The sequence below is a fragment of the Salarias fasciatus genome, chromosome 18 (assembly GCF_902148845.1).
Source record: "Salarias fasciatus chromosome 18, fSalaFa1.1, whole genome shotgun sequence".
NCBI classification, from domain to species: domain Eukaryota; kingdom Metazoa; phylum Chordata; class Actinopteri; order Blenniiformes; family Blenniidae; genus Salarias; species Salarias fasciatus.
The window spans coordinates 11,566,161-11,592,683 of NC_043762.1; the positions used below are offsets into that span (position 1 = coordinate 11,566,161).

General features: G+C 42.8%; 1 protein-coding gene across 1 annotated transcript in view; it reads right to left on the minus strand.

The window, feature by feature from the left end:
• Nucleotides 1-26,523, minus strand: part of LOC115405962 (receptor-type tyrosine-protein phosphatase N2-like) — a 184,160-nt gene that overhangs the window by 82,245 nt on the left and 75,392 nt on the right. The window contains exon 12 of the mRNA XM_030115780.1: nt 3,237-3,301. Within this exon, the coding sequence (XP_029971640.1) occupies nt 3,237-3,301 (65 nt within the window). The remainder of the gene's footprint in view (nt 1-3,236; nt 3,302-26,523) is intronic.

Here is a 26,523-nt window from a genome sequence, read left to right on the forward strand (position 1 = left end):
CAAATGATGGTTTACATGGGAAGCAAAATTATTTGCCTTTATTTAATTTCACTTTAACTCTGCCGGTAAGGGTGAAAAGGGTTCTTTACATGATCGAGGAATTATTTCATTCCGCTTGAAAATCAGCACAAACTGGTCATTTCGTTCGGAATTAAGTTTAATTCAGTATTAACATTTCATTCAGAACCAAGTGTGTACAAGGTCATTTTGAAGGGGAATTAAAAGGGAGGCCTAGAAATTAAGCTCCAACGTTTGATTATGAAAGAAAGTGGAAGTAGTGTCCTCTCCGCTGCTGCGCAGCCTGATATTATTAAAGAGCACTCATACGATGTGCTGATTCAGTCCAATCAGCAGGTCTTCCACTCGTCCTTTTGGGTCTTTTGAGGGAGGCTGCAGGATGGAAAGAAGAGCCTCAAACAGGCTGATATGGAGAAGAGTTTTAGGGGTTGTTGAGTTGCAAAGTTGTGTAAAATAAACCGGTGTCAGCTGTTTGGTCACCGGAGAACTATGTCCTTCGCCCGTGATGCGCCTGCGCAGTAGCAACATGTCAGAAAAGTTGCATTTCCACAGAGACGAAGTCAGAGCATTTTCAAAAAGTTCCACCTTGGGAGCGTCTTCAGTGGCTACAAGCACCGTTGTCGTGTCAGCAGACACCCAATGCTCAACGAACGTTTTCCATTTCCGCTTGAAAATGTTGTGTAACCAGTTTCAACGACTGCTGGGTGGCTGTGATCGTCACAATATAAATAAAACTGAAGTGAATCACTGCTTTACGGCTCAAGCTTGAAGCTTGCTGATTATTATTATTCTCAGTTTGATGAAAGTACCTTGTGTGATTTTATGAGCACATTACCATTCATAAATTAAGTTTTTTTTACTTATTGATCACAGCACTATATTCTCTATAATTGTATCCACTATAATGTTAAAATTCACAGAAGTTTTCACAGCACTCTACACAGCATGGATGAAAAACAGCCTTTTTCAACACGATGCTTATAAAGATTATTAACCAGGGTGCAACATATCGCCATTATAAACGACTTGAGAGTAATTTACAGGTGTGCTGGTTTCTGACTCAGCCCTTTCTTTCGAAAAGACATGTACAAATCTAACATGGAAGAGTTCCAGGTACATAAACTCCAACAAACCCACAATCATTTACGCTGTTTCACTATTCAACACTTTTGTCTTTATATGTTTTATTGCATACTGTTTTCCCCATTACCTCTTTCTGCTGCAGCAATGAATTTTCACGTTATCTCCATGTCAAGTACACCCAGGCATCAATTGGAAAACGAGAATTCATCTCTCCGCCTGCCAAATAAACCCAGCGCTCAGACCTGCAGGCCCTGTTTCCTTCCAGCCCGCGAGAAAACAAATCACCTCCTCTGCACTGCTGAGAAACTCACTTTTCTTAGTTTTTCTCTCCTGTATTTTTAACCTGTCATCCGTGATGTAGTATGCTAATATTCTTATTTTACAGTGTATGATAAAACTATAATAAACACTGTATGGAGTGATGATGGATGCATTGTTGCCAGTTGGGACGAGCTGAGGATTTTTTTCCCCTCTCTCTCTTGTTCCCTTCAGTTGGGCAGATGGAGAGTTTTTTTTTTTTTCCGCTTCTTTCTCTCTTACACATACACACACATGCACACACACACACACACTCACTCACACACACAACGGGGCTTCGATTGGCCGTAATTGGCTCCCGTTTGTGGCTGGGTATCGATCACCCTCGATAGACTCTAGATTCTACCCTTCTCCTCTTCCAACCTCACAACTTCTGCCTCTCATTGTCTCCTGCTGCCCCCTTTTCTAACCGTTCCCTCCTCAGGCCGCGCGCCCGCCACTTTGACGAGCGTGGTGAATGGCGGGCCGTCGTCGGTACAGACTAACTCTTGAATCAATAGGCGAGTGCAGATGCTCAGCAGTCTATTTACCGCAGAGATGGTGGAGAATCGTAATGCTGGGTGATGAAAGTCGGGCGGCTGAGGCACAGAGAGATGTGGCAGAGATGGAGCCGGTACCAAACGCCGAGATAGTTCTTCGACGGCGCTGTTGAGGTGTTGCGTGGCCAATTGAAATGAAACACCCTCAAGTATTCCTTCAATAAGTCTCAATGGAAATTCTAAGAAATGCATCTTGTTAAAAAAGATGACTCATTCATTTTAAGTGCTGAATTTCTACTTACCTGTTGATGATCGTGTGTCCATTGGATCAATGAAGCAGATTGTGTTGCATCTCATTGTATCATCTGGTATTATATATCATACTGTATTATGCCTTATTGTGCTGAATCACATCTGATTGTGTATTAGTACTGTATTGTATCATACTGGCTCATGCTTTGTCAGAAGTATAGTACTGAGCTGTACTGTATCTCTGATGAAACATCATGTATGAGTATTTTTTTTTTTTTTTGTATTTTGCCATATTGTACTATTTAGTGTCACATTGTATTACATCATATCATATCAGGGTGAGTCATATTTATTTGTAGTGTATAACCTTGGATAATTATGCTTGTTTTATTGAGTTGTATCATATCTAATTGGATGTAACTTTATCTTCATCTGTCATATAGTATCCATATCGTATTGTGTCATTTTGCATTGCACCGTGTCATTGAGAAACACATCATAGTTTCTCCATGTATCTTTCATATTCTATTTATTTGTATCATATGAAAGTGTTATTTTATTGTGAATCACTGTCATATTGTGTCATATCATGTCAGATCATCTCATATTGAACGATATTGTATCATACAGCATAGTGTCATGTCAGATGTATCATATCTTCAAATATTTTATCCGTTTGTATCATGTTGTGTATCATACAGAATTGTGCTCCAGCATATTTTGTTATATGTAGTGTCCCATCACATCTCACCTTGTATTATATCACAGTACATCTTGTCAAATCATAACTTTGCATGTATTAATCGTATTATATCATTTGGTATTATACTGTGTAATCCCTGAAGTCACATCTGAAATGGTGTCTCAGTTTAATACTGATTTCTTCCCAATGGTAAAACTCATTTACTGCCCATGACTGTGGTTTGCCCTTTGCTTCAGAGTTCATGTGGTTTTATTGAGCTAGACAAGCATTTCATAATTTGATGCTCATCATCAATTTGAATCTGGTCCAAAGCAAAATGAAATATTGCGGATCATTTTCGCTGAAAGCGTAAATTTAGGAAAAATGGTGAAAAGGGTACTCACATCTGCGACCCCAGCCTCCAGGATCCTGACCTTGGCTTCCTTCTCAAGTGCTGCTTTCTGCTGGACTAATGTGAGGAAGAAAAAAAAGAGAGAGGGAGGGAGAAACATAAATTAAAAGAAAAATCAACACAGATCTTTCGGTTTTCATAAAACAAATCATGATTATTAAACTGTTTCTGTGTTTTGTCCAATATTAAAGAAAGATGGGTGAATGGACGCAAAGAACGTCCTCTCTTTATACAGTTTCAGCAAGAAAAACTTTAATATTTGATTAATCCCTGGTGTCCACAATAATGTGCAGTATGCATCCGTGTGTGTATGTTTAGCCGCTGCTATTAATCAACGGTACAAATTCTGCCAAACAAGCTTTTAAACTCTGTGCTCAACTGATTCACAGAAAATCAATGCTTCGTCTCACCTCCGGAGCATCCCCACACAACGTAAACCTCATTTATCCAAACGCCCGACCAGTACGGTTTGGTTAACATTAGAGATGAACGATAAATCTCTTGAATATGTAAGCAACACGCAACATTCTGCAATCTGACAAGTTTACCACATAGAAATAATACGAAAAACTTGAAAAAAAGAAAATCTAAAGCGCTTTAAAGGCAGAACAACCTGCAGGAACATGTTTGTCTACGTGAAAGATGAGGAACAAAGTTCCACCCAGCATAAAGCATTTCTTCAGCTTTGATATATGGCTATTTAGCAACCAACAGAAAACAGGAAATTTCACAATAATCTTGACACAGAAAAACTATTTTTGCTATTAATGTGGCCGTAGTTACTTGTGATTCAGCTGAGGGGAACATCATCTGCACAAACTAAACCTGATGTCATATCAGGTTTAAGAGAACCAGTGCAGCATGTGATAAACCAATGAAGTAGCTAATGGCACAGTGTGTGAAAGGCATGATATGTACCGATCTGCCATCGCAGAGACGAAGCATGCCGGTGTGCCTATCAGGCTGTTGAGGATTAAGCTGGAGCATAGGCAAACTGTGTAATCTGGATTGAGGCAGATACACAGCCGGATCATTTTTGAAAAATCGATTCCAAGAAAGAGAAAAAAAATGAAGCCATGTCGCATTTTCAGACATGAAAATCCCACCTTCAGCGAGCGCGTCTGTCTGGGTACAGTAGGCGCTGAAAGCCAGGTTGCTGCTGAATCATCACGGTCGTTGTCTGGGATATATTCTGCTATAAAGCTCTGATGTAAATGTGGTGAGGACAGACAGATATATCGATCGCATCGAGTGGCTGTGAACAGTCTGACGACCGCAGATAGCCTGAGATGATCTTACGACTGTGCCAAAAATTAAAGCTGATGGTTGAGTGCGTCTTTCACACTGTGCCTGGTGCTTTCACCCGGGGCTGTTCAACAACCAATAATCAGAAGTAATCAGACTTGTCTGACACATTCCCGTGGAGGTAAAATTGAGTTTCTTTGTTTCCTCTTCATTTTATTTTATTTTTTTATGCATGTAAATTACACTAAAACAACAACTCTGGCAGCAACATTGACGGTGCACAGAACTATGCCACTGTTCTTGGTTACTGATGTTCGACGCAGGAAAGACGGGTACAAATTACGAAGGTTTTGGGGTGACTAATGGGCAATCATGGCAGTATGAAAGCTGCGGTATCACATTGGACAGTGAGAAAGGACGTCAGCCGTCATCAGCAAAAAAGAAAAACATCCCAACAGTGTCAGAAACCCACAACAACCGGTGTGGTGGAACAATGCAGCACACTGTTATTGCTTGTTGATATTGTAGGTGTGGTTTATGCATCTCCCGGGTGTAGCTGTGCTGTAACATTGCTGTCTGTTCTCTTCTGTCTGTACTTTCATGCCCTGGTGAAGTCCAACAGTGAAACCAAAAACTCTTCATCTAGTGTCATCTCTAATTCAGTACAGTCAAACTCAAAGTTATACTGCCGTTTAAGAAATCCATTTTGAGCAGGAATGCATGCTATATATTTATGAGATTGCTAATATCGTTGCGTTCTTGTCCTTCGCTGTTTCTCAGCTACCTCTACGGCTCTCGTTTGGACTAAAGCGTGCGTCTCTCCTCAGCTGAAGTCTGGCGTTGAACAGGCAGGTGGCGGTGTCAATGAGGTTATCACGTGAGCTCTTCCCAGACACAACATTTGCTGAATTAGGCAAGACAACACCCCCACAGGGCTCAACAATAAAGTCTACCACTTCCGATCCAAATGAGCTATTACAGTCGCATATCTTTGCTTTATGAAATATTAATTTTTAAACTGACCTGCCGCCAGGCAAATATTCAAACAAATTTCCACACAAATAGAATTAAACCCTGCATACAGCTCTCTTTTTTTCCTATCAGCTTAAAGGGGGGGGAAAAAAAACAAAACAAATGGAGAGCCACAATTGAAATTCATGGCAGAGTACATATTAAAGCCAGAACAAAATGTTATGAAAAAAAAGAAGAGCAGAAGAAGAAGATACATAATTACATTCACTTTGCTTTGCATCTGAATACACCGGTGTGGGGACGCTGAGCGCGTCTCCTTTTGTTGACACACCAGGCAGATGAAGGATATGCAAATAGCGAGCCTTGACTCCGCCACGGTCCTCCAAATTCACCAACAGCTTTTTTAATTAGTCTTTCAGTCTGTCAGAGCGCAATTCACTGGTCAATTTATGCCATGTGTTGTGTAACCATGAATCCTGACCTGACACACTCCAGTGAGGGAGAGCGGCGCGCTTTACGACGCACAAAACCACATCATTCAGCAATGTAATACTCGGTTAGCACTTAAAAGTCTTTCTCGCTGCTAAAAAGCAACACTTATAGCACTCCAGTGCCGCGCTGAGCACATTCATAGTGTCTGCGCGCCCTTTTGAATGTGTATCTGATCACGGGATGTGATTTAGCTGAGAGAACGCGCTCATCGCGCGCTGCAATAAAGCCACGGTGAAGTGTGACTGTGGCGGCTGACTGGTCTGTGTCCCAGCGCCCAAACAAAGATGTATGAACGCCTTGCCCGCGATGGCCAAGTGGGCTGACACGTCTTAATAGTGCTGTCAGTGGCCGGCGGCCCCGGCTCCCTTCGGTGAGAAATAGAAGCTGAAGCGGCAGAATTGGTTTGTCAGCGGCGCCTGTCTCCTGTTCCTCCCGGTTCACTGATACAAGTGTCCGATGGAGACGCCGGTTACCTCTTGTTGGGGTTCCTTGGACTCATCTGCCATGTCTCAGGCGCTTCCCATCACCTGTCGAAGGTAAAACACCTGTTGTGGCTTCACTAAATGGGCTGCGGGTTAAAAAAAAAAAGCAGCATCTCTGAATAGAGAGGGCAAAGCAGCAGCTGCTGCTGCTGAATGACCGTTGGGCCTTGCGCTGGTTTTAGTGGGAGGAAATGTGGTTTTTCAGGCTTTAAAGCCGTCACTTCTTGGTTCTTCATCATTACTGACTCGAAATTTCACTGCGGTCTATGGAAGTAACTCCCGCTAGGTGTTCTGACACACACACAAAAAAAAAGGTGAACTTGACCTTAAACGCCACGGTCCAGACAGAGGTAATGACTGCTTTTGTGTCAAAAAGCAGCAGAAAGTAGCGGGGTATAATAGACGAGGAATAGCTGCTGTGTCATTGGTGACGCTGAGATTATGGCAAAATGGTTTCAGAGTAAAAAGGGTCCATCTACCATGCTGCTGAAAAAACACAGATTTGAGGTTCTTCCTCCTCCCTGTGTGTTTTGAAAGTCTTCCTGCTCCAACACATCTACCTGAAATAACAAGGTCATAATGGAGGGCTGCAGAAAGCTGGGAACAACCTGTTTGTCAACATCTGGTGTGTGTATGTGTGCGTGATGAAAAAAAGATTTCCTGTGTGGCGTCCTGGTTTGGACTGATTTTTCTTTTCTACACTGATTTGTTTTGCATCTAACATTAGACTGAAACATTAAGCCGTAGCATATTCTGGACAACAGTTGTGATGATTATTCCGGAACATAACTTCCACAACACTGTTTTCTGTTTGTTCAACAAAATGAAACTATTTTGTTTTGTTTTGTTTTGTTTTTTTTTCAACTGAACTCCTTTATTTCTCAGGGAGGACAGAAAAGAAGACATTTTTCTGTCAGATTACACAGCAGCGAGGTTGTCATCCACAATTGACACATTCTGAAGGACCAGTGCACGTCAGCTTTGTGCCGTCTGGTGGGAATACATGCTGTAATGACAGCTTTCCAATATCCCATTGTCTGGTTCTTGCTGTTAGTACACAGGTGGAGCAGGAGTGAAGCGAAGCAGACTCAAACACACAGAATTTCCAGTCAGTCTAGTTTAGTTGGTGGTTGATTTGAAGAAAGGTTTTTTTGAACATTTCTTTACGTACATCATGAATGGGTAGTGGAAGAGATGAGTAGGTGGCTGGAGGGGGGTTCATTTGTTTAGAAGTTTGCTTTGCAGCCTCCGGACTCTGGATGTAATTAACACATTGCTCCCTTGCTAGAACAGTGAAAATCAGTTTTATTCCACGCAGTATAATGCCATCAGCCTTTTGTTGCCATCTTTTCTTTCCTGGACTATTGTCACTTTGCTCCTAGTGAAAGCGGGGTAGCAGCATCGATTCGCTCGGAATGTTTTAAAGGATTAATTAAGTTTAAATGAAACACAGGCGGAGATGGTAAATAGCAGGCAACTTTGGGACCGGGCTGGATGAAACATCGGAACACTTTGTTGCCTAAAGTGCCTGTGGTAATTGGTGAGGCAAAACCTATTTGAGTTGCATCTGCAGGAAAGCCTAATTGACAGAAACACGGGCAGAAACACCTACACATGCAGCTCATTCCTAATACAGAATCACAGGAAAAAGCCTGGTGTATACAAATACAAACAAACATGAAAGCGCTCTGCATGAATTTCACTGGGAGGGAATCAGAGTCCTCGGCAACAACTCGGCCGCGCGTCCGCCTCCCCGGAGTGACTGGCACCGCGGCCAGCGAGCGTGACTACATCACAGGCGGCGAGCTCCCTCTAATTAGTCGACAAGTCTTTGGACCTCCCAACGCCGCGGCACGATGGCCTCTCCCTAAATGTGGCCAAGAGCTGCCCGGACCATCCGCCGCTTCCTCCTCGCCTGCGGACTACAAATGAGTCGGAGCCGAGCGAGAGCGGCGGCGGCGCTCGTGAAGAGGCGTGCCGAGGTGCCTCATTTGTACCCCGGCAAGCTTTCTCTCCGAAAAAACCCAAATTGGATCCATTTTTAAGAAACTGCAGTGGGCCAGGTGTCGTGATCAGAGCGACTGGCGACTTCTCCTGCAGCCTGACAGGCAGCGCGGCGTGAAAATAAGCTGTAATGTGACAAAATGGGAACGTGGCGGCAATGGACTGCTGATCGAGAGCAAGCTGAAGGGAAATGATCTATACTCAGATTACTCTCTTTTTTTCACCCCCATTTCAAGAATATTCCATCTTCCATTGTGCCTCTCACATACATTTGGACTGAAGGGAAAAAAAAAAATGGGCCTGAAGGAAGTAACATGGACCAAATCACATTTCTACAAAAGGGGCCCCTTTATTTTCCCTCCAAAACACACGGAGGCGCTTCATTTGTCACCGGTGCCGCCCCCGTCCTGAATTTTGCTTTATGTTAACTCAATGTATCTGAGGCGCCTAGAGGGGAACACAGCGAGTGCCGGGGATTCAGAAATGCTTCATTTTTCACTGTTGACAAAAGGGAAAGGCCTGAGCTGGCTCCACAAGTCCTGGGCCGACAGAATGGATGCTTTCTGCGGCACCGAGGGGTCGTTATTTCAACCACTAACCACCACCGCCGACACCACCCCCGACCAATCCCCCCAACACCCCTCACTCACCCTCCCCGGCACATTTCAGAGGCCGTGTAATGAGAAGAAAACAACGGCCATCTCTCAAAACGAGAGACGTAGCAGAGCCATCACTGCAGTGACACAGTCCAGGGGTGTAATCACATTACTTCATGAAAGCCACGATCCCTGGGCAAATTAAAATATAACACTGACTGTATTTTTTTTTTTTTTTTTTACATCGCTTCCTCTCGTTTCTTACAAAGAAAAGTCTCGAACTATCTCTAGATGTTCTGTAGATGAGAAACTCAAACATGGGAAGCAAAATTTGCAACAAGTTAATGTGACAGAAAAAAGTATTGCAGCTAGTTTAAATAAGTTAAGCCAAAAACATAAATACTGCATGATTAAAGCTTGGAGAGGACAGTGGGCTCGCTTTATCTAATTGCAAATTAGCTGCACTCTGATAAAATGAGCTTTCATCAACACCTTAGCAGAGGAACTGCAGTGAATTCTTGCTTTAGAGAGCATCTTCTTGAAAAAAATTCCCATTTTTCTTTTAACCTTAACAGCCTTTCGCTCTCTATCTTTCATACATTAACAGTATGAAAAAAACAAATTCAGCAAGAAATGAAAAGAAAACACTTCAAATAAGAAGTTTATCATTTTATGTATTCATATTTTACAGGATTTTTGCACAAATTTATGACTATGTTCTATCGCATTGTGTTTCAAACAATGACTTTCCTCGAGGAACCATTAGAGCAGGGGTGTCAAACAAATGGCTCGTGGGCCAAAATTGACCCGCAAGCAGCTCCAGTCGGGTCAGCCAAGCCACCAAGCAAAGTGTGAAAATTTCAAAGAAAATACTGATTTATTATGGTCCTATCTTATTGGTCAGGTCTACTTCAGATGAAAAGATGGGCTGTGTGTGGCCCGTGAACTAAAACATGTTTGCTGCACTGTAGGGAGCTCAAACAAGTCTGAGAACGAGCAAATATGTAAAAATGAAACAAATTTGTCTTTGAATGAAAAAAGCCTCTTTATTATGTCTCTCTCTTTCTGAAGGGATATGTTGGCTCCTGCCTGAAAAATCTGAATCAACCACAAAAAAAAGTATCTACATTTTTTCAAATTATCTCTGAAAAGACATTTTCTGTTTGCAAACTGATTCCTGATTACTATTTTTTTTTTTACAGCGAGTATATCACTCACTGCTTGTTCTAATATGAAACTAGTCATTTGTAGTCTTTGCATTCCGATTGTATTTCTCACAAGCAAAGAAAGAATCCCTGTTTTCCTGTGATACAATAAGTCCTTTGAATTTCATTTCCTGCAGAGCACAAGAACTTGAATTTGAAATAAATTTTACTGGGGAAAACATGTTCAAGAAGATACTAAGAAAAATAAAGGGAGGGGACTTTAAAAGAGACACTAAATTAATCCGTGAGCAACAAAGGACACAATGTTTTTCCCTGAAACCATTTTTATTAAACAGGAATGAACTTTTCGCCTGACAGAATACACGCCCTCAAAATGTTCCGTTCACAAACTCTTGGTGTCTTGATCGACACCGCGAGGCCCGTTTATTTCTGTCATAACGGATTTGTGTGTCGTTTTATCAAAATCGTCTTAATTAGATATGGTTTCAGTCTCACTTGCATTAATTCGATTTCAGATATCAACTTTTCAGCCTTCAATCTGTTCCTTGTTGGTCCTCGCCACTTGGCCCCCTGCAACTCCCCCCCCCCCCCGCCCAGGGCGTTATTGCCTGCAGTGATCTGGGGGACGCCGCACAGACCGGCAGCAGTGTGCTGTGTGAGTGTGTGCGTCGGGTGGAGGGGTAATGGAGGGAAGGGGGGGGCTTCGCGAAAACAATGCCATGTGTAATTAAATTCAAAAGCAGGGGGCCGAAATGGCATCCAAAGGGCCACCTGGGGGACGAGAGACCATTAAGGAGAGGGGAGCGAGGAGACGGGGTGGTGTGTGGACTCGGAGAGAGGTGATAGACAGATGGGGGAGACAAGATGAGAGGTGGGAGGAAGAGTAGAAAGAGACATAAAGAGTGGGTGAGGGAGGAGGAGGAGGAGGAGGAGGAGGAGGCTCCAAGGAAAGAAATGATGTATGGGACGAAGGAAGAGGGAGAGCGAGGAGCTTAGTGGAGGAGGACTGGAGAGGTTCAGATGGGAAAAGAGGAGACACAAATAACGGAGACAAGGAAAAGTGAGGAAAACAGAGTCTACGGGGCGCTGCGGCTCTACGCCACCGCCGCCGCCACGGCTGACCATCCATCAGCTCCAGGAGGCCGGCAGCTCGCTGGACCGTCAGCTGCCTCCTCACAATAACAAACTGCTTTAAGGCATGAGCTGGTGGCACGGTGGAGTAGTGGTTTTCACTCTGGCATGCCAGCGAGATCGTCCCCGGTATTTCACTGGATCAGTGTGAAGCCACATTCAACTCCAGCATTTGGATATTAACCTGCTTGGAACAATGACCGAAGTGGCCGATGCATTCAGGGAAACATCGTTTACCCCGAGACTGTCTGATCCCACCTGGTCTGAGAAGAGTTCAGCTCGTCGCCACGAACTCCAGATTTTAACTCAAATGAAGATGAAATCTCAAGAAAGTTAATGGAACAGATTTAGACTGAAAGCTGAGTTTTGACTTAGTGAATGTGAACATATTGTCGGGAATATCTTATATGATTGATTATTCTGGAGGTGTTTAGCGAACGTTTCACCAATTAGAAAACCTCTGAACTCAAACGACACAATATCATTAAACTGTCATTGCTTAAACTTCCAATCAGGTTGACTGAGTTCAATAATTTTGCTTGTTTGGGTGGAACAGGAGCATTATCCCAACACACTTACACAACAGCCATAATGTGTTTGTTTTCCTCGTTGTGTTGCACGCCGTTCGCCGGCGTTAATTGATGACATTTAGTTCTCCGCTTCGGCTCCGTTTGATTCATTCACATTTTTAAAAGGCAGGTATTAAACACCTCTGTTAGTTTACATAAACAATTCATTAAGCTGATATGACACCGGGGACCCCGGCAGGAAAACATATCCCGACCGCCCACAACAATTAATGACCTCGCATCAGCCGACGCCTCGCTGCACTGAGACAGGAAACCCGATTCCAATAACAAGCACTCATTAGCGGATCGCCACTGTCACACGGTGAAATATAAACCCACATAAACTGGTTATTCTGTCCATGTTTCAGCCGCGACGCAGAGTACAGCCGCACAAAGTGTGTAAAAAGAGGTTTTTCTCTCAGAAAGGGAATTGTCATAAAAACTAATATTCCCAAAGTGGAGGTGACCTTTGAGAAATTGAGTCTTGAGTCATAAAACCCAATTCTGCACAAATGAAACTGACCTCCAGTGTGTGTGTGTGTGTGTGTGTGTGTGTGTGTGTGTGTGTGTGTGTGTGTGTGTGTGGGGTGGAGAGAAATGAAATAAAACCATGTTGTGGCTCCAAAAAAAAAATTTTGATGACAAACTGGGTTTGTGGAAATTGCACTTCAAGCTTCTACTCCTCTTTCCCTCTACACGCTAGTATTTTCCATCTTTTTCTCTGGCCTTGTATTTCCCTCCTTTCCACACGAGGGGCTGCTGCCGACCATGGAGCTGCTGAGAAGGATCTGGGTTTACGGGATCGTCCTGGTGGCCCAGTCACGATCATGATGGTGACATTAATGAATAGACAGAACACAGCAAAGTAAACCAAGGCCAGCGGTCTCCAGTTTGTAGGCAAATCTCCTAACTTAAAAAAATATTCCTTTGATTCTGCATATTATCGTTGTTTGTGACGTTTTGAAACGGGTCACCATTTACCACTTAATACATCTGCAGATCAGAATGACAGATGACCCCGCTCTCCAGAACAACTAAACGTGTTCACATTAATAAAGTCCATTCATCAATCAAATCAAGCGATCACTGAGACACACACAAAAGTCAAATCTTTTTTTTCTGTAAGGCTGGAAAATGTACACTAATTTCACTCATTTTTGGGATTTTCTTTGTTTCCCAAATATTCACTTTTCTGTATCATCTTCAGAAATCATCCTTGACCTCTTAATATGAAAGCATTTCACTTTTTTTCTAAAATACCTGATTGATGATTCCATTCGTTCAACTAGAATGTTGAATTGATCAGAGTTGAATTGTATGGGAAATTTAGGTTTAGGTAAAGAATTGAAGGTTGCTGTAGAACTCAGAGAAAACCCACATCAGCACAGGGAGAACATGGAAACTCCAGACAGTCAAGCTTTTGCTCAAGACTCAATTTGCTGTGAGGCAATACTGCTTTGTTGTCACGTTTCAATGAACAAAAAGTGACTTTAAAACAACTGATTCTTCTTTCCCTCTCCTCTCTAACCTGTCTCCTACTTCCTGTTCCAGCTCGCCCCTCCCTCTCTCTCCTCACTTCTGTCTCTCTTATCCTCCTCCCTCCCCCCTCATCTCCCTCCGGAGCGGAGTGTTTTTTGGGGGAGCTGATAAGTGGCAGATGACGATCACTCGGGGAAGCTGGAGATAAGGCCGCCATCTATCAAGACTCCCGCCATGCAGGTTTCACCCAGCCGAGCGGGGCGGTAGAGGTAACGCTTCGGCGTGTTCGGATGGATGGGGGAGGGAGGGGCTCGCTGACAGACTGCGCCACGCACAGCAGAAATGTTTTCTCTCGTGTCAGTTACAGAGCTTTCTGTTGATGAGATGAGGCGTCAGACAGAGTTAATTTTAGAGGAGATATCTGCGCGATGAGTTGGCTGAAAATTACCCATGCACAATACACTACTTTTAAATTAATTATCTAACAGTGCAGCAATGCAATGGATCGCTATTAAAAATCTGAAACATTGCCCAGTGACAAGGGAGACTGAATTTATTTAGAGTTCATGTCTGTATAAAGAATGCATCATCCTGATTTTTTTTTCAAGGCCAATTTATCTGGCAGTTTTCAGTGTTGGTTTGTCTGAAAGTATCTTGCTGCAAATGACACGCTGGTGAAGGTTGTAACAGTCTCTGCTTTCTGTCAGGTTTTAAATAAATGCCAAGTGTCAAGAGAATAGTAATGACGGAGTTAATATGCAAACATAATATATATAGCATGCATACTAAATTTAAAAATAGAACTCCAAGTAGGTAAGGTAATTTAGAAAAACGTGTGAAATGCTTAAAACTTTCATCATGCCAGGAAATACTGTGATGTGGTGCAAGTGCTTCGTTTGACGAGAAATGAGAGGAAGTTCATGTTTTTGATGTATCAAGTGACACATTGAGTGCCCTACATAAGGAGTAATTGTACTCGATATTCATCTGACACCTTATGACTTTGTCCTCTTGCACATCGATGCCTCATTGAGGTCACTGAAGAAATCCGACGGAGCCTATATCAGCCGTCAATCTCTCACACAGCCTATTGATGTCTTGTGAAGAACACCTACAAATGAGTTACTGCGGTGAGTTATGTCGGGGACAGAAAGGCTCTCCAGAGGGCTACTAAAACCTCCTAAATACTCTCTTCACCCACTGCTGGAGGAGTAAACACCATCCCCAGCACTCTGTTTGGACTTCGAAGCTCCAGACAGAATCAGTTTCTTCTACAAAAGTGGTTTCTTTCCGGAGGGGCTCCTTCAAAGGACAATCAGGCTGTGATGACAGAACGGATTGACAAATACCTCCACGGCGAGGGAGGCAGGCAGCCAGAAGGTGGCTGGTAAGATAAATAGTCCTGAAGAATCAGTCCAAATAAAATCGGCTTCACCAAATATATATTCTTTCACTTGTTAGAATGAAACTAACGACACTAAGCATTTCTAAGAAATTAGGTAGTTTAAGTTTGCTAGGAGGTTGTAGGTTGAGATCCAGTTCCTTCTTAATGTCCAAAAATATACATTTAAGGTTAATATATTAACATATTCTCCTGGGACAAGGCAGTTTTATAGCTAAAAGCGGCCATAATAGCAATCCAACTTCATCATCGGTCCATAAGAATGTCGACGTACTCAACATTGTTAACATTTATGGCGTGTTGTTCTAACCACTCTATAAATGTGCTAAACTGTACGTGCTAAACTCCATCGCTTTCAGAGTTTGTTGTAAAGGACCTCATTTTCAAAACAGTGTCACGAAAACACAAAACCTTGCTGAAATGACAACGCAGTCCACGAGATGAACTGGTGGACCGAGCGTAAGAGCAATGATCGGCTCAGGTCCTGTGATCATGGGTTGTCGTATCGATGGATGATGGAAGGATTATCCTTGAAATGCTAGCACTCATCAGGATTTTTTTTTTTTTTTGGAACAATATTTCTATTAAAATATCCATGGGCATATTCAATTTGATGTTTCAATGTTTTCACAATGCATTTGATTTTCATAGAATCAAAAGTTTGTTGGCACTCTTATCAAAGTACACTCTGATTCTAAGCAGAAATATATTCTTCTCAATTTCAGTTTCATGAACACACACGTTTCCCTATCCAAAATACACACTTAAAATCCACTTGGTTTGTTTACCACTGTGATGTAATAAACAATTTTACTGTAATCGTTTTACTTCTCCATGTCTTGTTTTTTTTTCACCACTGTTTCATTTCCAGAAATTACATTGCAGCCTGTTCAAAATTCTGTCTGTGACACGCAGGTATAAATCAACAGAATTGGGCTTCTTAAAAAAAAAAAAAAAGAAGAATTTGAGTAAAAAAAAAACAAAAAACATTGTCAAATAGAAGAACAAAGTGAAAGAACAGAGGAAGAAGAAGAAGGGCAGAAGAGTGAATCCACTTTCTGTTCCTGACAGGAAGCTGACATGGAAAGCCAACACTTAAAGCCTCCCTCTTCCATCACTCTCCTCTTCCCCTCCATATCTACGCTGAGTCCCCGTCGCCCCCTCTTCTGCTGCTCTCTTGCTCTGATGGATGACCTTTTCTGAACATATGACTCATCCTCTGCGCTGAGAGCGGGAGTGCTGCTGCCCAGGCATCCCCACATGTCTGAATACCAGGTGCTGTACCATGCGGGTGGCTCAGACTGTGTAATGGTACAAAAGTGGAAATGCAATGGCACACACTAGGAAGGATGGAGGGCTTGAGACTTCTACTTTGACACTAGAAACTACGTTAAGTCTCAGCAAAGCATGCATCTCTATTACTGATGACTGTTCTTTCAACTTTGCATGGGAGCCTAGAATGATGTACCTCCTTTACGCAGATGATGTTATCCTTTTGGCTCTCTCACATTTGAGTGCCTCCAGAAAGCATTCAAATAGTTTTGAGCTGAGTGAGAAGCTGTCGACATGAGAAATCATGTGGACGAAGCTTATTAGTTGTGTTCCCCTACATTGAGATGAGACAGTTAAGGTGGTTCAAGGCCTGATAGTTCGATCGCATCTTGGACTGACTGAGGCCCGGGCTCTCCTGCAGCCGATGACATGGATGCCTGCACTTTATTGCTCTCCACACTGCCGTCACATGAGGATATGGAATAGATGAAAGGATGGATAAACTTTCCGTTTTCCATGTTCATGCCTGGATGACATGATTTTTGATTCACTGGATCTCGTTCAGATCACATGGTGAAGGATTGGCAGAGAAAAGCAGTGATGCCTGGCATAGCACACATCACCATGCAAAGATTTAAAACCTTAATAACTCAGCCAAGATACACCATCACCTGGTGTCACACTCTTCACGTTGGTTTTGCATGGTTTTTTTTAATTTTCTCAGAGCATCAATGCATGTATATAATGCAAGGCCTCTTAAGGAAGCCGACAGCTTGTACAAGCGTTTGTTACATGGTTGCTGGAGCAAAAGGAAACATCTATATGTGCTTTAAATTGCTACTTACTACACGTTCACCTCATTATTTCATGTTCCATCCATTTTTGTACAAGAGCATATATGTATGTATTTAAACATTAAGCTTTTCATTATGAGCCTTTGCTGGCAAGGGGAATGAAACAGCTTCATAAATGTGCAGCCACCTTGTACAATCGTTCTTTTTCTAACCTTTTTTTCCAACATCGCTGTCAAAAATGTTGTTGTTTATAAATGTTTAAATGCCACAGCCATATTTTCTAAGAAAGCATCGATATTGTATCTAATACTGGCTTACACTGCTTTTAGCGTGCAGGTTTTTTTTTTTTTTTTTTTCCCATGTAGCCCGCCGGCGTCATGCTGCAACCAAGGCCAGGCGGCTTGGCAGCCAGGCATCAGGGGGAGTGGGGGGGGGGGGGGGGCTCTCACTGGGGGGAACCACACAGGCCTCTCCTCCACTGAAATTCCACTTTAGAGGAAATATCCTCCATTATCACTGGAGGGAGGACGGGCGGTCCAAACGCTAGAGGAGAAAACCTTGAGCTTTCAATCGTTTTTCCCGCCTCCTCATCTCGCCGCTACAGCAATCTATTTGTAAGACCGCAGATGCTCGAGGTTGCTCATCTTGTTCACGCTGTGGCTGCTTCTGTTGGATGTGTATTGACTTGAAGCCATGACAAAAAAAAAAAAAAAAAAAACTGTTGCTTTTGTGTGGGGAATATTAGCGGTGCATGCAGCAGCAGCAGCACCGGCCCTGGCACAAACAGCGGAAACCAGAGTAAAAAAAACGCTGCAGTTAGTGGTGTTTCTTTATCCTCTAAAGGTATTGAAAAGGAATCAAGCACTGAATTCAATAGCTCTGAAGGCACCAGAACCAAAAAAAACAACCATGTTAGTCAGTCTCGCTAACCAATGCCATTGCATTCTCTGTTATCGGTGAGAAATCTCATGCATTCAATGGGATAAAAAAACAGTCTGAAACAATTCAGAGGGAAGGTATTTCTTCCAAAGTTGTTTTGTCAGACTATTTTAAAACCACATCTGCACAAAATACCATGATTATGGTAGGAAAAACAAGTGTGAAAAACGAGAACAGAATGCAAAAATGTTCCTGTGAATTAAAGAGTACGCTTCTTGACATTTTCAATCTCTTTGCGATCTCTTCGATGTGAGACAATAAATGAACCTGTTGATGAACACATTAACTGAATTTAAATTCAGTTTTTTCCTCTCTTTTCCACAAAAACACAAACCCTCAAGTCCTCCTTGTTGATAGTTAAGCACATCTCCGGATATTCACTTGTTTTCGTCACATTCTGTGACGCTCCAGAACGACTCGGCATGTGAAGATGAGTAACCGTCTGTATCTCTGTGGTATGTGTCCTCAGAGGAAAACAAAGCAGGTACAGATCATAAGGTTTTCTGCATTCGCTTCAGTTGTGAAGCACTTTCATCTGAAGTGACACGGGCCAGTCGAGCATGTAGGCATCGCCAGTATTAACTCTCAGTTTGCTTGGCTTGCCAATGAGGGTACGGGAAATGGATTATACTCCTGAAAAGGAGAGTATTTTGATGTACGACATCGTGAACGATCGCATGGTGACAATCTTCCTGCAGTCGATGACGCTAACGTCAAATCCGATGTTGGACAGATTCCTTTGATCCTGCAAGTGAACAAATGTCTTCAGATAAATCGGATGAACTTTTACTTCTACAAACAAACATTTCCACTGATTTTCCCAGCTGGCCACATCAGAAAAAAAAACACCAAGCGGCGTCTCGCATTCTGCTATCAACACTGCCTGGGGGCACAGAGGCCTGATGGGTAAATCCAAGATAAGGCCAACTTGCACATTGAGACGTTATCCCAGACGAACAAGACATTTTATCCTCAGGCTTCTAATTACAACCAGAGAGAGAAGTCAGGCAAAGTGAGATGTGAAGGATAGTATTTACCTATAGATCCTCACCGGAATCTTTGCTGCTGTATATTCCAGCTAGCTTTGTCACTTTTGTTAGGTTTTCCAAACAAGGGGGAAAAAAACTCAACATTTAGTGTCCGAAATGACTGAAGCTGATGTGTGTTTGTGGTCGGTTGTGGCTCTTCAGGTCAGTTTCTGGCCTCTGGTCATGAAATGGAATAAGCCAAGATCCCTCTACGAGCTCGTTCTGCAGTGAGAGAGAGGTTTCCGTAACTTACTGGCTCCACTGTTCTCACAATTTACCAAGAAAAAAAGTTGCTGGCACGCTGACAGCACACATGGTTATAAACAACTGTTGGGGTACGAAGGGTATGAGGCATAAAATCTACCCAAGCCTGTGGTGGAATTTAACTACTTGCCAAGGTGAAACCCATAAAAGACACTTATTCAATCAGTAATAAACATCTAACTGATCGTTTTGTCTTCCTGGTTTGCCTTATCATCTTCTTTTCACGTACTGCTTGTAATAATTTGGATTCAGGACCCGTTTGCTGGTTTACAACTGTTTATATATCTTCCTACCACTACCGGAAGCATCATTCATGTCAACAAAATAATAACACACACACACAAAAAAAAAAAAAAAAAAAAAAAAACTCTTGCTGATTGGAGATGGTTTATTTGGAGAACTGCCAGATGAGCAGAAACAGACAAAAGAGGAAGAGGAGGTGTTGGGAGTAGTGCCCCTCAGGAGCCCGAGTGATAGAGTTTAAATTGTAAATAAAGGGAAGCCTCCAGCATTAACAAAAAAACCTGAAAAGCCCAGGCTTTTTGCCACACCAGCACACTTTAGAAAGCAAAAGAGAGAGAGAAAAAAAAAAGAATGTTACCAGTGGGTAAACTGGCATTAAGGCTGCCAGCGCCCACTCAGAAGCTACATCTGTGGGACAGATTCAAAGGATAAGAGGGGAGAAATATTCCTCCTCCTCCTCCTCCTCTACAGAGAGACCACAGTGTATCCAAGGCCTGGCTTTACCTACAGGGGAAAGCAATTTCTGAGGTATTAGGTGTCAACAACAGGTACAGGGATGAAGAAGTTCACTGCCATTAATACACTTTTCCATGTTGAGGGAAGATGGATGTGGGTTGAGGCTGTCAGAAGTTGACAGCGTACAGGAGATTTAAAAGAAAAAAAAAAAAAAAAAAACGGATGTCAAAGAACTCAGCAACTTTAAAGGGGTAAAAAAAATCTTAGTGGGGATGAAGTTTAACTAGTTCCTGAGTCTATAGCTGTAACATTTACTGAAAGACGGAGGATGGACTGAAACTGAGGATAAAATCTTGGCAAAAATAGAGCCGCAATCATTATCACTATCAACCTGTGCTTTAATGCTCTGCAAATACAAAAGATTATGTGTCTGAACACAAATTATTCACATAAATTGTACAACAACAACAACAAAAAAATTAACACAATATTTTTTGATAAACAGTTGTTTTTCATACCGTAGGGCAAAAATTAGATTAGTTTATCACATGAAACCTGTAAGATGCCTAAAAATTAGGTTGTTTCATTGAATCTAATCCTGATTTTTTTGTGTTGCACACATATTTGCCATTTTTCCCAAGGAGGAGTTCCCAGTTCAAACTGTTTTTTTTCTCCCACTTGCGCATCGCCCTACCAATACCGCTTAAATATCTCTTTGGACTGTAGGAGGGAATCAGAACAATAACAGGAGGAACATGCAAACTCTGCACACCCTGAATTGAAATAAATTAGGAACAAAATAGGCGAAACATGAAACAGATTAGAGAGCATTATGGTAAATGGGACTGCTCTAAAGATGAAGATTGACAAAATAAAGTATGCAAACACAGAAACAAGACAAAACATTGCAAAAAAAAGGTGATGAGAAGACGTTGAGACCTTTCTGGTTCCTTCGGGGTAACTACCATGTCTAAGGTGGGTGATATAAACACACTATTTCAAGGAAAATGATCAGCCGATGCGGGAAAAAAAACTGAATTAGCATACAGTGTGACAACAAAAAAGGCTGATTAAAAAAAGCTGTGCCATATATAAATGCATTGACTATGATAATTTATGAGCATGTTGCATCAGTGATCTGCTGAGTATTTAATTCAATCCACCTCCCACAGAGTTTCCAAAAAGGTCTCTGACTTGAGACTCAGGAAGGCTTACAGAATCTGCACCTCGATTAAGGATACAGCATTCATTACTGTCTCAGTCGTATGACACATCCATGTTTTGTGCGAATGTAAAAAAGGCTGTTATTTCAGCCGAGGCTGTTTCCTCTCCTCTGCCAGCCGTTGTTTGATTCCTGAGAAGCTTCTGGTTTCAATCTGCCCTTCGGCGAGCGAGTCCTCTTATGTGATCTGACACTGAGCTGCTCGCATGAGGTCCGCTTTGTCTCACACACACAGACACACACACACAAACACACACACGGGCAAAAACACACAGCGTTTTGAACACAGGGATGCATAAACCGAACACATGAAGAGAAAGACGAGCATTTCTGAGCTGGAACAAACATCAGAGAGGACTGTGCAACCAAACAGCCGAGATACTGTGATCAGTGTAAAAAGATTCAGACAAGTCACATAAACAGTCGTCCATCGAGGTCCGAGTCTGTAAAAATTCAGTTTTGTTTGTAGGAAGAACAGTTTTTTTTCTTGTATTTCTTCATGCTGTGTGTCTTTTGATGTCTGTTCTTTTGTGTTCAAAACTCTGATGGCCATATTTTCTGTATGTTATCTGTTTCTAATCCGATTTTAAAATGTGTGTGTGTGTGTGTGTGTGTGTGTGTGTGTGTGTGTGTGTGTGTGTCCAGTGCATACGCAGAGAGAGAGACATCAGGTCTGAGAGTCGGATGCAGACCTGCAGCCCAAGGTGACCTCATTACCGACATTTGTTCCGCTTGTCGCTGCAAATCACACGCCGTGTCCATCAGAACACAGAGAAATCGCCGCGCAATCGCCGCGGCCAACTCGGCCCTCCCGTCTCCGGGGCGGGAGAACCACAGAGCCCCTGCCTCCCGACCTCCGCGACCCTCGGAGGAAATCGGTAAAATGGCGTTCACGTTCGGGCGGGCTCGGGTCTGTGAGCGGCCCGGCGTGGACGGCGGTGGGAAAGACGCCAGCAACGGTGACCTCATTTAACAGGCCTGATCTCTGGGAATTAGAGGGAAGTTTATGTAGCATGAAGGCAGTTCAACCCCGACCCTCTCACCTCGAAACCGTCTGCTGGGCAGAATATCGATGTGACCCGTGCAACAACTTGCAGACAGTTTATGATTGCATCAAGACGCGGCAGAACTGTCATCACGGGTGTCAGCACTACTGTCTGCCACCACAGTGATAACTCTCCTCGATAACGGCCACTGTGAAGCTTTCTTTTTCCTCTCAGGCCTGGAAATTCAACTTGACTGAGCATCGTTTGCACCGATAAGCCGCAACATTATGACCAAGGCTGTTCAGTGCAACACATGATCCAACTATAACTCACTTTTTCTGTGATTTCTCTCCAGTCTTTTTATCCGTAGTACTGTTACTCCTCTTGGACTTTGATCGTGTCTCACGCTTACCTGGTTTGTTTTGGACCGACCTTCTATGAATGACCTTTTGGACAGACTTCCTTGCTGTGCTTCCTCCTGCATCCCTGAACTGAAGATCATCACACTATTAGTTTAACAAAAAAATACTACATAAGACGGAATCTACTTTGAAAACGCTGCAAGTGTACGCTCCTTTATTGCGCAAAGACAGGGCGTCGAATTTAAACTATGAACTGTTACACTGCACCCGAGAAAATCCCCACCTCTTTTTACAAGTCTGCGTATGCGTGTGACTGTGTGCGTTTGTGCGCGCGCGCGCGCGTGTGTGTGTGTGTGTGGAGGCGGCTGGTGATGGCAGCAGCCACTCAACTGGTGAACATATCTGTCTTGGCAGAGGCATTATGCAGGACTTGGTCCCATGCCACCTGAGAGTGGTGCAAGAGAAGCAGTGTGTGTCTCTGTGTGTGCACACACACACTAACACACACATGCATTACAAGAGTCTGCACGCATGCCTGTGTGCGTTTGTGTGCATGTGCTGGTGACAAGACAGGGTTTGGAGAGCTGAAAACATGAACATGCATGCATTTTTGTGTGAGCCATGAACGTGTGCGTGCATGTACTTTGTATCTGTGTTGCCGCGTGCGTGTATTGAGATTCGAGCAGCAGGTCCAAGTATCTGTCCCTCACTCACACATGTGCCGCCCACTCCCAAGTTTCTCCTCTGAGCATCAACTGTCTCAGAGACACAATCACATCACTGAGGGATGGCGCGCCGGGAACAGGAGATAAATTGTTTTCGGTTCCGAGTCCCACCAAAACACACCGACTGCTAAATGACGTCCACCTTCCTCCCACTCGGCTCTCTCTGTTCTCCCGGCTGACCGTGAGTTTTTTTTTTTTTTTTCAAAACCACCACATGCTGGTAATAGAAATGCCACCAGAAACTCAATATCTTGTTTAGTCAGAAAGCCTTTAACGTCATATCAAACCTTTCAGCCGAGGCCTGGACAGCATTTAAGAAATGCTCAGTTCATATAGATATATATATGTAAAAATCAAGTTCCTTTTTATGAGTTTTCAGATTTAATCAGGTCCTCCTCCTCCTCCTCCTCAGCGGAGGCCACACGAAGGCTCGTCCAGACAGACGCCTGACAACACGCGGCACAGCACCTGAGAGAGATTACATTAGCTGTGGAAATAATGCCAACCGAGGCCAGCGTTTCTGTGACAGTTAAAGCTTTTAAGAGGGAGCGATTTCACTGGCAGATAGACTGACTCACCCACCTACACATCTGCCTTGCTAATCCTTCACTTTGTTATATTGTTAATGGATTTGGATTTTGTTCAACAAAAAAAAAGAAAATATCCTGATAATTGCTTGTCATCAAACGGATAAAAACCACCTTACATAATGAGTTGAATTTAGCACAAAAAAGCCTACCTTTATGCTTCTAGGACCATGACACTGTAATTATTCATGACACCTCCAAAAAAACTATAATTTATTAGCAGGATTACAAAAAGAACAGCGAAAATTTCTGTGTCTAAATTAATGGGAGTAATTTATGAAGAATAATTATGTAGAATGGAACAGAATAGAATAAAAGGAAAATCTACTTTACTTACATAGTATAATCAAATGAATTGGGGTTTGTTGCACGTCAAGATCATTTGAGGGTAAAAGGTGTTTCGGACTCCGTTGAAGTGAAAATGGAAAAATCTTGTTGCATTTTGGGCGTGCGTTTACGCAACGACGGTGCTTGGAGCCAACGGAAATGAGACTTTTTAAACCATCTCCCAAGGTGGAACGCTTCCATGATGCTGCTGCTCTCTTTTCATTGAGGAAAATGTGACTTTGTGTGATTTCCTTTTGAAGAGCGATCGGGATCTACCCTCCCATTATCTCCTGATCTGATGAATCATTTCACTGCCTTGCATTGCGTTTAAAGCTTCTTTAAGAGCTGACTGGACAAAAAAAAAAAAAAACCTTCAAATAAATGGTCTGTAATCTTTGAGTAAAGGCAACTCACGGTGGATTTTTCGTGTATTTTCAAGATAAATGATATGACTGTCAAGAGCAGCTCCGTGGGCGATTAATTACATTTGTTGATGTATAGAGCGGGCTAGAGGCTTTCACTTTGAAAGTGCAATAAGTCAGCCTCGGCACCTTGAAGATTAATTCGAGCTTTGCATTTGAGTTTTCAGTCATAAAACATAAGTTTAAAGATTTGTTTTCATGAAATTAACATGTTCACCAACTACTTATTCCCTGTTTGAACATACATGTTTGAACTTTAACACAGACAGTTATTTGGCTTTGACAGAGCTTCTGATTCTGGGAAACAACACTCACCTTTTCCCACATTTATATTTACTACTGGCGCAGAAGTCACGCTTTGATCAGCCTAAACAGGTTTCCGCCGCAGCCTCTCATTCACTGCAAGTCATATAAGTCATGTCCTAATTTAGTGGCGAGCGATACACAATGAAGCAATTTGAACTAAGCGAAGTGTCTTGCGTGTGATCCCGGACCTGGCAGCATCCAGAAACCCAAACCCTTCATTGTGTCAGAGTAATCTACACAAAATGAGCTGAATCTCAGGCAAAGTCATGATTCTCTTCAATATTCACGGCTAGAAACAAGACAGCGGCCTATTAAAGCGGGCTTCAAACGAAGCCGCTTATCTTTTTAATTAGGCTGCAGGTTGAGAGCAAGCGATATTGCACTCAGAGCTGATGTATATGTAATGTGGAGGAGTATTGATTGTGGGGAGAGGACAAGAAGGGGGCCCATTCAAGGTTCTAGCTCTGTGAACTGTTCAATACCGGCGCTAATAAATAATATCAAAGGCAAAACCTGGCTAAAAGTGGATGAGATGAAATCTCTTTATAATGCAAAAAACCCAGGGGGAGAAGAGAGGTGGGGAGCGGAGGAGGGGCAGGGGCGAGGAGGGATGGCAGATATTTCTTTTCGCAGGCAGCCCGGGCGACAGGATATTGCAGCTGAAGAAACAAATAACCCGTCTTTCATCAATAGCAGATTAAAACACAGACAGGAAAAGGGGGAAGGAAAAAAAAAAAAAAACATCCCTAATTATATTCTCTGGAGCTGGTGTGTTGTTTTCTGACTGTTTTGACACAGCTAATATGCTTTTCTGTGAAACCCCCCCCCACATAAACACACACACACACCATCACCATCGCGATCACCCTCCGCTTTGTCAGGTTATCTGGGTCTAATAGGCAATATAAGAAGCTATTTACACTTCAAGGTGCTAATGCAACACTTTCCTCAATCTTATTAGCGTCGCAGTGATTTTCTCACCTGTGTGTTGACAAGTAGAATTAGACAAAGTGTTTGGACAGCAACATTCTCCGCATCGAGCCGCACCTTCTGCGCCGGTTAGCGCTCTAACCTTTGCCGGTCTATTACGTTGTTGACTTTACTGCAGGAAGCCGCATGTCAGAAATGTAATTCAGCCGATGCAAATCAGCGCGCGGTGTTCAGCGGAGCGCACGCTGGCACTTTTTTTTTTTTTCTTCAAATGATTCGACTCGGCGGCACACCGGTGTAAGTGTACACACGTTACAGCGCATGAATGCAAACAAATGTTGGTCCCTCCATCTTCTATAGCAGAGGGTCTTCACCTTTCTGGTTTCATGGTCTCTATTTTTGTAGCCCGGGGGCCTTTCAAATATTAACATCATACCCGTTTAATTAGTTGATTCACGCTCTTGGTTTGTATTCAGTTATTTAATCATCTGAAGCTTTTTTTTTTTTTTCATCAGCTTTGTTGGTGTGTTTCTCAATACCAGTTTAATTTGCTGCACAGCATTAACACACACTCCTCACACTGAGCTCTCGACTCGGCCCAGTTAGATTTGCAAAGTCGTGCAAAAAAGTCACCGGAAAAAATGTCGCTGTCTGGTGGATTCAGAAGCCTCTCGAGGCGATGCCTCTATGGTCGCGGTCACAATATTAAGCACATTAAAAACACATGGGGAGCATGCAGGCTCTGCACAGAAACACTCCTCCAACCAGATTCAAACCATCACCTCCAGCATCCAAAATGACTGTGACTTGGCTGACACAACCTGTAACATGTATTTAGCATTTGTAAATAAAGCCTCACGCCTGAATGTGTGTTTATG